Raw genomic sequence first — 10,246 nt, 5'->3', positions numbered from 1 at the left:
ACACAGATAGGCAATAAACAACAAGATAACGCTCAGAGATGATGGCCAGGGCTAATCAAAACTTCGCACCGAGTTAAGGATGTGTGCGTTTATATAGAGAGTCTGAAATGGGTTTCAGCTGTATGTAATCAGTCCCAGTCGAGCATTGGGCAGATTAGAACTCAGGCGATGGCTCCCTCTGGTGGTCAAACGAGGAACGTTCATGAGTGGATATCACAACAATTAGTTTACTCATGATGAGCTTCTTGATTTAAGTGTCTCAGCTGCTGATCTATTCCTGCATTCAGCTGAATTATGAAGGCTGATCAATGACTGGAGATTTGTGATTGTTCATCAGTTTCTTCTAGAGTTTCTGCTGGAGATCAAACTCTTCAGGTCCATCATGGAGGACAAACACACACCTGGAGATCTGGATTTGTCTACAGGATGCAGGTATTAGACCTACACTTGACATTTCATATGATTATTTTCTACAGGATATTATATTTACTCTCTGTTAGTTGTGTTTTTAATCTGTCAGAATATTTAACATACACAGCCAGAAAGATTTTGTACAATCATCATGAAAAGTATCATGAAGTGCTGTTAAAAAAGTGTTTTAATGATGAAATGTTGAGTAAATCTGGTGTGTTGACTCCAGTGTGTGCAGCGCTGAACTTTAATCTTCTCTGTTTTAGTTCAGTTCATCAGAACAGAGCAGAAGCAGAGCCCAGCTGTGTGTCTATGAAGAGTGACGTGTCTATGGATCCACCAACAAATTTTAAGAGTGGAAACACAGGACCTGCTGTCAGGTAGATGATCTCTTTAATATCTGCGACTGATGAGTATTTTCATAATAAATGAATCAGATGTTAGATGTTGTATCTAAGCTCTGCAGGATAGTGCTTGAAGATCTCCGCTTTACACTTCAGGCCACAATTGATGGTGTTAACAAGCCAATCAGCGATTTATAAATAGTTAGTGAGGTAGAAGGTGGGTTTAGGTTTTGGGTAGGGTTAGGGATCCACAATAAGATCATACTATATGACTACAAATGAGCAGTTCATATGTTCACATTACACAGATAATAAGCCGGTAGTTAATAGTATGAATTGTGAGCTAAACTAAAGTGTTCCCGATCTCCTGCCATAAAGGGCTTTTCCTGCACACTTTCCCCTGCTGTTTCTGTGCTGTACTGATCAGCCATTCCTCTGATCTGAGTCTGTTTTCACTGAAGCACAGTCATCATCATGTTGTGTTGGCCTCATAGATGCTGCTGATCAACACATTTGGTTTCTAGAATTGATATTTCTCGAGTTCTCCTGCTCATTCAGTCATGATAGATGATGGTAAATGAACTTGTCTTGCTGTCCTCAAAGTCTGGACTGGAGCTCTGCAGACAAACCCCCAATGAGTGACCTTCTGAAGACTGAGTGATGAGGAGGAGGATAAGGGGAGCTGCTGGAGGCGGGAATAACAGTCAGCTGACACAGTGCAGTTTATACTGCTGCTTATATAGTCATGTGATGATGATTGACACGCCTGTATGATTAAGCTCCTCCCACACCTACACAGTGGACTTCATTCAGTGATTTGATGATTAGTTTCAGCTCTAATCTGCTCTAATAGTGCTGCATTGCTGCTGGACTTTCTCTACTAGAAATGAGCCTTGATCTGTGTTTGCTGATATTTCCCACATTCAGACAGTTTCTGTTCAAATATAAAGGAAATTAATTTAAGTGTTTTTGTAAATGAAGAATGATTAATATCAGGTTTGTGCAGTGTGTGCAGCGCTCAACTTTAATCTTCTCTGTTTTAGCTCACGTAAGAGGAAGAGAGCAGAAGCAGAGCCCAGCTGTGTGTCTATGAAGAGTGACGCATCTATGGATCCACCATTAAAATTTAAGAGTAAAAACACACAACCTGCTGTCAGGTAGATCATCTCTTCACACACGATCACACAACAGCATTTATATGATTCTGTGTTTCTAGAAGATCAGAAAAACAAGTATTACATTTACAGGAGACTTTAAATCTGAATGTCCACACACTCACATCTGATCATTAGTGAAGTACTAATAAACTATTAATACTCAAACTGTTAGAGTTAGTAGAGTGAGTTAACAGGCTTTTACAATAGTCAGCAAAGTGTGGATAATCAAGAGAAAGATTTTAGACGAGATGAATGAACAAGTTCTGTGAGACAAACACACCACACAGTCTTTATTGTAACAGAGGCCAGCTAGTAAGTGTTGTGCAGGTAAACCTCACTCTTCTGACAGCACTAAATGTGCTCTAGTGACAGACGCTAGAGGCCATGGTCTTTAGCCTTCTTGGTAGAGCAATTGACTCCCATGCGGAAAGTCGCCGGTTGGATCCCAGCTCGGAGCGGGTTGGGTGGTGTAGGACCGGCAGTGTTACACTTGTGCTCTCTCACATTTTCATCCTAAAAGATTTTAAATGTCTTCAGTGAGCATCCAGCATCATTGTGAATAAAGGATATCAAATGATTAAAGTGTTACATTTAATAAATGACAAGTACTATTAAATGTTTACAGCCTTTTGAGCAGTAGATGTGATCAGTGTGTGGTGTTTAAATTAAATCTGATTAAATCTGTGTATTGTGTCTCGGCTTGTTCAGAGAAATCACACATGGCTTCATTAGAGGATCTTTACACTCACACTCATTGGTTCTTTGTGTTGTTGTTGTTCCTGCAGTGTGGATAGAGATGATCAGACTGGAGACCTGCAGCAGGATTCACTCCAACCAGAAAAGGATGAACTTCAGAGAGTCAAAGAGCAGCACAAAACCACCATGAAGAACAAGTATGAGAGATTATTTGAGGGAATCAACCATGGAGAGACTCAAACCTTCCTGAACAGGATCTACACACAGCTCTACATCATAGAAGGAGAGAGTGAAGGAGTGAATGAAGAACATGAGGTTTTACAGATGGAGAAAAGAGCCAGAACAAAACCCTCACAGCACACTCCAGTCTACTGCAATGACATCTTTAAAGCCTCAGCTGGAGCAGGACATGAGGTGAAGATCAAAAAGGAGAAAGCCCAGATCAAGACTGTTCTCACTAAAGGCATCGCTGGAATCGGGAAAACCGTCTCTGTGCAGAAGTTCATTCTGGACTGGGCCGAGGGAAAAGCCAATCAGGATGTAGATTTCATGTTTGTGCTTCCATTTCGAGAGCTGAACTTGATCAGAGATCATCAGTACAGTCTTCACAGACTTCTGCTGGACTTTCATCCTGAACTTGAAGATCTGGAGCCCAAGATTTATGAGCAGTGTAGAGTTGTGTTCATCTTTGATGGTCTGGATGAAAGCAGAATCACACTCAACTTTTCAGATGAGGAGAAAGTTTGTGCTGTGACTGAATCTTCATCAGTGGCTGTGTTGATGTGGAGTCTCCTGAAAGGAGATCTGCTTCCCTCTGCTCTCATCTGGATCACCTCCAGACCAGCAGCAGCCCATCAGATCCCCTCCAGATACATCAAGCGTCTGACAGAAATTCAGGGATTCACTGAGCCTCAGAAGGAGGAATATTTAAGTAAGAGAATCAGCGATGAGCATCAAGCCAGCAGAATCATCTCTCACATAAGAAGAGCAAGAAGCCTCCAGATCATGTGCCACATACCCGTCTTCTGCTGGATCTCCTCCACTGTGCTTCAGAAGCTCCTGGAAGAAGATGTGAGTGCAGAAATCCCTCAAACTCTGACTGAGATATACATCCACTTCCTGCTGATTCAGATCAACATGAGGAAGCAGAAGTATGAAGAGAGAGATCCAGAGAAACTCCTGCAGTCCAACAGAGGAGTGATCCTCAAACTTGCTGAAGTGGCTTTCAGACAGCTGATGAAGGGCAATGTGATGTTCTATGAGGAGGACCTGATTGAGAGCGGCATAGACGTCACTGACGCCTCGGTGTATTCTGGGATCTGCACTGAGATCTTCAAGGAGGAATCTGTGATTCAGCAGAGGAAAGTCTACAGCTTCATCCATCTCAGCTTTCAGGAGTTTCTGGCTGCTTTCTTTGTGTTTTACTGCCATTTAACAAAGAAGAGAGAACTGCTGGAGTTGATTTTAGGATATTCATATGATCAATATCTAAAGTCCAGCTCTGAGAAGTCTCTGTATGATCTGCTCAGTTCAGCAGTAGATGAAGCTGTCAGGAGTAGTAATGGTCATCTGGATCTGTTCCTGCGGTTCCTGCTGGGCGTCTCACTGGAGTCCAATCAGAGACTCTTTCAGGATCTGCTGACACACACAGAGGAGAGCTCAGAGAACATCAGGAGAATCACACAGTACATTAAAGACCAGATCAAGAGAGATGACTATTTCAAGAGAGCGGCTGAAAGATTCATCAATCTGTTCCTCTGTCTGCTGGAGGTGAAAGATCAGACTCTGGCCAGAGAGATTCAAGAGTTTGTGAAATTAGACAAACACTCAGAGGAGGAACTCTCTCCTGCTCACTGCTCAACAATCTCCTACATGATTGAGATGTCAGAGGAGCCGCTGGATGAGTTTGAGCTGCAGAAATTCAACACATCAGCTGAGGGAAGACTGAGACTGATAGCAGCTGTGAGAAACTGCAGAAGAGCTCTGTGAGTATTCATTGATTGATCACAGAAGACACACATCAGTCTGCACTGAAGACTCAGATCAGTTTAGTGAATCACTGCCCTGCTTTAACAGAAAATCTTTAGCTGGCCATATCGTCCCCCTGTGAGATCGCTGATACACCATATTACTGCATGGGGACGCAGCGGCAGTGTTCTGTTTCCTTATTTGCTCATTTATTTCAGCATTTCTAAACGTTTTTAACAAACTTTTCTTGACTTTTTACTCACACAAATAACATTTGTACTTATTTAATGATCTACTTTATTTGCTTTACAGTTTATCCTGGAAAATAACTCAAATCCCTGTGCTCCTCCAGCTGAATAGGACATTTGTTGATGTGTATTTGCTCAATTCTTACACAGTGTTGCTCTTGGATAATTGTGTTTGTTTTCTGATCAGAGAAATAGTGTAATTTTAGACACAGTATTGCCGTCTCGCCGCAGACATGCCTCTAATATTACATTTACTGTAGGCCTAAACACTAAACTTTACACTGAGCTCAGTAAAATGCTCTCTGATTAGTTATTAATAATCTGTTCAATAATTCATTACAGTCATATGAATGGGGAAACACAGCTTTAGTTTAGTTTAATTTAGATATAATAAATAAATAAAAAGAAGATATTTTCTTTTTATGAGGGTGGTATGAGGGCCCAATGTCCACAGGTGGGGGTTGCAGCACAACACCATGGTACAACACCATGAGGTAGCCTGACTGCCATTAGGTACTGAGATGAGATCCTCAGACCCCTTGTGAGACCAAATGCTGATCTGGTTGGGCCTGATTTCCTCCTAATGCAAGACAATGCTGGACCTCATGTGTCTGGAGTGTCAGCAATTCCTGCAATTCACTACAGTTTTGAGTGTGACTCCAAATCCAGTCCTCCATGGGTTAATACATTTGATTTCTAGTGATCATGTCTGTGTGATTTAGTTGTCAGCACATTCAACTGTGTAAAGAGCAAAGTATTTAATAAGAATATTTCATTCATCCAGATCGAGGATGTGTTATTTTAGTGTTTCCTTTATTGTTTGAGCAGTATATATATATAGTTTATTTTCAGTGTTGCTTTTATGACTGTAGACTGGACTCATGAACACAACACTGCTCATTTCTCACTGCTGATTTTGTTGCTCTTTGTCCTCTACACAGACTACAGTGGTGTAATCTCACTGTTCAGTGCTGTGAGAGTTTGTCTTCAGCTCTACAATCCTCAAACTGTGTGCTGAGAGAGCTGGACCTGAGTAACAATGACCTGCAGGATTCAGGAGTGAAGCTTCTCTCTGATGGACTGAAGAGTCAACACTGTAAACTGGAGACACTGAGGTAAAATAAAAACATTTCCATCAAATAAATGCTGCCACAAATGACTTTTCCATTGTGAAATGCTGTAAAGTCTGATGAGGTAACGAGCATATGCTGTGATGTATTTTATTTCTGTTTATTTTTTGTGAATATTTCATATTTAATGTGAAGTCAAATATGAGAAACCCTTTTTATATCAGATATAATATTGCTCTTTAGTGTAATTTCTGCTGAAATGATCATTGATTGGTGTTCTGTGGTGTTTTTGGGGCGTGTCTAAATGAGCTGTTTCTGCAGATGTTCAGCCCATCACTGAGTCTCATTATTTACTGATGTTAATGTGTGTAAAGTTATATTCAGTCAGTTTTGTATTAATTTCAGGAATGTTATTGACTAATATGTAGATGTAGATGTGATTTATTTATAATACAGTTTGTAAAGTCGAATTTTCTGTCTGTTAATATTATATGAAAGACTTGCTTTCTTTAACAAATATGAGGATCTGAATGGATTTAATTTGTAAACATTAAATAATAACAGTTAAAAAGTTTTATTTTATTTTATATAATACGTTTTTTTTTGTTATGATTGTTACTTTTTTATATCATTCTGCATAAATCTGCATATATTTTTTTACAAATTTCCCCTCAGAATAAATCTGTCTGGCCGACTCATTTTGGTCCAGAGATCTTCTCTTTAAAAAGTTTATGTAATAATGAAATACAAATGTTTGATCTTCCTCCATGTGACCATCAAAGCAACTCTGAATAGTTAAAGGAGTCTTTTCCTTTTCCCTATGAGGAGAAATTACTCATAATAGGCACTTCAATAATTACATCACACTCACACACAATAATACAGTGTCTTTTACTGTCCTCTACACAGACTACAGAGCTGTAAACTCACTGTTGAGTGCTGTGAGAGTTTGTCTTCAGCTCTACAATCCTCAAACTGTGTGCTGAGAGAGCTGGACCTGAGTAACAATGACCTGCAGGATTCAGGAATGAAGAAGCTCTCTGATGGACTGAAGTCTGTAAACTGTAAACTGGAGACACTGAGGTAAATGATTCTCCACTCAACAACATTAAAAGTGTTTTGATTGAGATGGAAATGTCCAGATATATTTAAGAGCATTAGTGGAGAAACTACAAAATGCTGCTTTTCAAATGAAAGTTGGTCTTTTCCTTAACAGTTCAGGAAATTAGTGTATTTTAATGATTATTTTATTTAATTACCTCTTTATTTATATTTTATATTTTTAATGATTATATTTACAGTTTATCTGTGAATTGGTTTATTGGAGCAGGTTTGACTGGCTCTGATCATTTGCATTTTGCAGGTTCATAAATATATGCAGATGTTACTACTTCAATGTGTTCCTTTTACCACCATTCATACCGCGGCGACGGCGGTACTTGATGCGCCAGCAGCATTTGACCGCTGGGTGGCACTTTAACCACAGATATTCAGCTTTGCCTTTTCACAGTGCTAAACAGACTGTTCTGTAGGCGTAGCTTACTGTATGTGATGTGATGTGTTCAATTAAAATATAATTTTAATTAAGTTTTTCTGGTAATAGACATGCTCTTACACTTTACTATGCTGTAGAAAAGATACATGGTGAGAAGTCAAAAAGCAAATATAAGAATTAAGTTTAGCCTTCAGTGCCCGATTAAATTGCGTTGGGGTGAAAATAATGTTTTGATTTCTTTGACCATCATGGCAATGTTGTTACCTCAAATCTTAAACGTGCACGTATGAAAAACAGCAAAATAATATAGATTATCCTGCCGGTAGAGCACATCACCTCACAGTTGTGAACTTGCGATCACCTCAACTTACATTTAAAATTTGCTTACCTGGTTTATTGTTAACTTTAAGTGCAAAGAGGATTCGTTTTGGAAAATAGAATTGAAGAAATAAAAGACAACTAAAATAAAAGCACAAACATTCAGTAAAATAAGTAGTCTTAAATAAATAAATAAATAAATAAAGCAGTTTTTTAGCCTAAATATAGAGAGATGTAGTGTTTGCTATTTTGATAGGACTAAGACAAGACATTTTCATGTTTTTAATTTACGTTTTTATTTACATTTTCGTTTTTGTTTATATTTTACTATCTCATTTTATGTTTCAATTATAGTACATAATAATAAACGAATAATGAAAATAAATAAATAATGAAAATAGGACATAAATTAAGTCTGGCAGGTTTATTTTTTAATAATTTAATTTCAGTTCCGTTTTTTTGTTTCAAAACGTCAATGTTCTGCTTTAAAGTAGCTATAACTGTTGTTTTGTTTTTTTTGTTTTGTTTTTTTTTTTACTTAATGGCTCAGTATGTTTTGTATTTTAATTTCATATTCAGTCACCTTGCATATGCGTGTGAAATATAATGCCGCATAACCGCGGAAAAAGAAGAAAAGGATGTCAGTTAAAGCTAATTAATCAAAATTAGCTATATTAAAATACAGCATTTATGTTAATACAGGCAGAATGTGAACAAACTCAAGGTACAGCTAAGATATGGGCTTGCCTTTTTAATGCATTTAAAAAGATTAGCGGCATTTTTATAGGCTACAGGCTACTATGGTGTATAACAAAGTTTTTTTTTTTTTTTTTTGGATGGTAAAGGACAATGCACATTATGTTATTGATGTAAACTTAGGCTAAAACTTACCATTGATAAATGTGACCTACCACAAGCAGATCACCTAAAGTATAATAAAAATAAAGTTGTCGCAGGACATAAATTAAGTCCCGCAAGTTTAGTTTTAATATTTTAGTTTCAGTACTGTTCATTTTTTTCTCAAAACGTCAATAGCACCTTCAATAATCTAAACATTAAAGATGGACCGCAAGATGTGCTGAGTGGCTACATGTGAAGAACGATGGCAAAGCTAAGTGTGATTATTGTAATAAACTAATAAGTTATAAAGCAGAGTGCCCCGACCAACAGGACTAAGCATCTGCGGTTGGCTCATTCTTCACGATTATAGAATTAAAATAATGGCGTGTTAGGTTCATTGTGCATCCCGCAGGTGCAACCAACAAGAGTTGTGCACTTTAGTTTAACTTTTTGAGCGTTATAAGCAGTTCGGTGTTAGTTTTTAAATAAATGTATCAAGCCGAAACTAAACAGTGCATTCTCTCCGCCTCCTCGTTTATAACCAGCTGGACACGCTGCTGAAGCAGGAGAGACACTCCGTCATTCATAATCTTAGCTGATGTATCCGAGTCGAAAGAATATATTAAAGAGAAATGTTCTTTTAACAGTCCCGATGCGTTTAATCTTTTTTTCCCTGTCATTTCTCTTCAGCAAATTATACTGTTTTAAAGCTGCTTGATTCTTTTAAAATCGAAAGTAGAGCCGGTCAATTGGTGTTTTTTCATAAGATACTCCTTTATGAATGTTTTATTTCATGAGTAGTCTTTAATGTTCTTTTTAATAGTTTTATTCTATTCAAAGCAGCACCTAGATGCGAAATTATCCTCAAAACGTGGCATGAGAGCGATGCAAGTCATGTGTCGCATAATTGCCTTTTTTTCTGATCTTTTTGCATAAAGGTTATAATCAAAAGACAGGTAATTTAATTACTTTCGATGTGCTAAAATATTTGTTAAACAAATGTTATTTTTAAAAAAAGCATTTGCAATGTGCTCTGACAGGTCAAATCCGATTCTTTCTCTCTTTCAAGTTCAAAGCAAATTTGAATGCCAAAGGATTTTAGATATGCATATACAAGACTATGTAGTATATTAACATCAACAAATTAATCAAAAAAGTAGCAAATGAGAAATAAATGACAGAAAAGTTGATAAAAACAGACATTATCTCTAAAAGTTATCAGAATTGCAAGATTAAAACAGCTGAATATAGGCCTAAAATAAATCTAGAAAGCAGCTACTGCACGCTGATATTTATTCTTTTTTTTCGAATAACGAACAATTTCAACCGCGGGGAGATACCGACAGCTTGATTTGCAGTATTTTCTAACATGTTAGAAGCGGGCAGCGGACAGCAGCTAGCCGTAGAGACGGGCCGGCACAAAACAACATGGCTGCCGGTGGAGAAGCGGCTGTGCCCTCAGCAGCTGATTGAGACGGAGCTGCATATCCCTACTGAGTGCACTAAATACTCCAAGATCCGGGAGAAATTCTACCCGATAATCCAACACATACAAAACAACTTTGAGTCCCTGTCGAACAGAACCCATCTTACTGGGGGAGTGTGTGTGCTGCTGTGTGTTCAACCAACAATACCAACTGTCTCCAACACACAAATACTGGAACTCTTTATGTGGACTTACTTTTGACTACTATTATTA

The 10,246-nt window shown here is 38.1% G+C and overlaps 2 protein-coding genes across 2 annotated transcripts in view; both read left to right on the top strand.

The window, feature by feature from the left end:
* Positions 1-259: 259 nt before the first annotated feature.
* Positions 260-4,597, top strand: LOC560232 (novel nacht domain containing protein). The gene is given in 4 exon segments (NM_001123254.1): positions 260-432; positions 678-791; positions 1,799-1,912; positions 2,698-4,597. Coding segments are annotated over 4 exon segments (2,178 nt in total). The 5' UTR covers positions 260-382.
* Positions 4,598-6,810: 2,213 nt separating this feature from the next.
* Positions 6,811-10,246, top strand: part of LOC141381672 (stonustoxin subunit alpha-like) — a 40,687-nt gene continuing 37,251 nt past the window's right edge. Inside the window, exon 1 of the mRNA XM_073947785.1 lies at positions 6,811-7,030. The gene's annotated coding sequence lies outside the window, so the exon portion shown is untranslated. The remainder of the gene's footprint in view (positions 7,031-10,246) is intronic.

The sequence above is a fragment of the Danio rerio genome, chromosome 4 (assembly GCF_049306965.1).
Source record: "Danio rerio strain Tuebingen ecotype United States chromosome 4, GRCz12tu, whole genome shotgun sequence".
NCBI classification, from domain to species: Eukaryota; Metazoa; Chordata; class Actinopteri; order Cypriniformes; family Danionidae; genus Danio; species Danio rerio.
This window is presented reverse-complemented; position numbering and strand designations above follow the sequence as displayed.